The sequence below is a fragment of the Dipodomys ordii genome, unplaced genomic scaffold (genome assembly GCF_000151885.1).
Source record: "Dipodomys ordii isolate 6190 unplaced genomic scaffold, Dord_2.0 Scaffold41, whole genome shotgun sequence".
Classification (NCBI taxonomy): Eukaryota; Metazoa; Chordata; class Mammalia; order Rodentia; family Heteromyidae; genus Dipodomys; species Dipodomys ordii.
In genome coordinates, this window is record NW_012267257.1 from 1,533,562 (window position 1) to 1,535,293 (window position 1,732).

The following is a 1,732-nucleotide window of genomic DNA, read 5'->3' on the forward strand; positions in this document are numbered from 1 at the left end:
CTCTACTGTACAACAGGAGTTTTGTTAAGGAAACTTCAAGAAGATTGTCTTCTAACTAATGTGTCTCATGTTATTGTAGATGAGGTAAGTAGGTTTTATAGTTGTGTTTGATAAATATCAAACATTTTTTATTTTTAAAAAAGTTATCTCTAATGATACTTGACAGTTTCTTTGTGTCCTCTAATGAATGTCTCATGTTAATTTATTTAATAAATGCTCTATCACAGATAATTGTATGTATATGCATTTTCATATTCATATACTGTATGAAAGATGTTTCATTAATTATTAGCAATAGGGATTATTAAAATTCTAATTCATTTAAATTTAAATTCATTTTATCCTATATATAGGTCCCTTGACCTAAATACTTTTGCCTTTTCCTCATCATAAGTTTTACCCTTTTTTTTAAAAAAAAAATTGTATAAATTATTAACTTGTATAAATTACTGTCTGACAAAGTTATCTAGATCAGTGTCATTGATTACAGGATTTTTTTTCCTGACCTTCAGACAGAGATATCCAAATGTCTTCTGTATACCTTCAGTCTCAGGATCTTTTGAGCATCATTTCCAAAATTCAGCATCTCCTACCCTTTCTCATTGTAAGAAATTTTCTCCTCTTCCTGTCTTCTGAATCTTAGTGAACAAGCCCCACAATCATCTGATCAAACCAACAAAGTAAAACATCAAAAATATTTCCTTCTCTTTTTGCATTTCCTAAACTGAGATACCTAGTTAGTTGTGATAATTCTGCCTTTCTCAAATTCATTCGCTTTTCTCTAAATTCACTGCCATTACTCTTTTATAGTATCTCTTTAATAATACCACAAAAGCATATCCTGAATTTAACTTTCAGCTTTTCATTTGTTCTTACTGTATTAACCATAGTATAGCAATTATTTGTTTTTCTTTTTAGGCATAGTCTCATTATGAAGCCCTAGGCTCATCTGATATTCAGTCCTGCTGCCTTAGTCTCCCAAGTACTGAGATTCAGAAGCATCATCATTCCTAGCTCTAGTTATTTTTTAAATAAAACTTAAACCACTTGATTCTCCTGCTTTAAAATGTCATAGTCATTGGGTAGTGATTCATTACAGTGACATCTAAACTCCTTAACATGATTTACAAAGCCTTACGTGGCTGTACTAAGCTTTATCTCTTGCCTAATACCCATACTGTGCTTGCTATCATTTTTCTTTTCTTGTTTCTCAAATATATAATAGTCCCTTTTTCACCATTTTGGTTGTTGCTATTTTTATGCTGCTGATTACAGCCATGGCCGCAAACATCCACCATGATTTAATATATATATATATATATATATATATATATATAGGTCCCTTGACCTGAATACTTTTTGCCTTTTCCTCATCATAAGTTTTACCCTTTTTGCTAGTCTTGAGCAAAAAAGCTGTCTTGTGTAGTAGTAATAGTATACTCTTATACTAATGACAGAGTTAGGAGTAACCCTTGTTTCTAAGTAAAATTTGAGAGATATACTAAGCTGATTAGCTGTGTGTGGTCTGATTTCCAAACCATCCCCTTAGTTAGAATCCTGTTGTTGCTAGTGGTATCTATCATATACGCTGATTTTTTTTTTATTGTAAAGATACTATATAGAGGGTTACAGATACATGAGTGAGGTAATGAGTACACTTCCTCTTGAACATTGTTAGCTCCTCCATTGTTTTCCCCCTACCATCCCCTCCCTCCCTCCCTTCCCCGAGGTT

At 32.2% G+C, this 1,732-nt stretch overlaps 1 protein-coding gene across 1 annotated transcript in view; it reads left to right on the plus strand.

Annotated features, from left to right (window-relative positions):
* Nucleotides 1-1,732, plus strand: part of Dhx29 (DEAH (Asp-Glu-Ala-His) box polypeptide 29) — a 59,405-nt gene that overhangs the window by 20,187 nt on the left and 37,486 nt on the right. Inside the window, exon 11 of the mRNA XM_013018505.1 lies at nt 7-84. Within this exon, the coding sequence (XP_012873959.1) occupies nt 7-84 (78 nt within the window). The remainder of the gene's footprint in view (nt 1-6; nt 85-1,732) is intronic.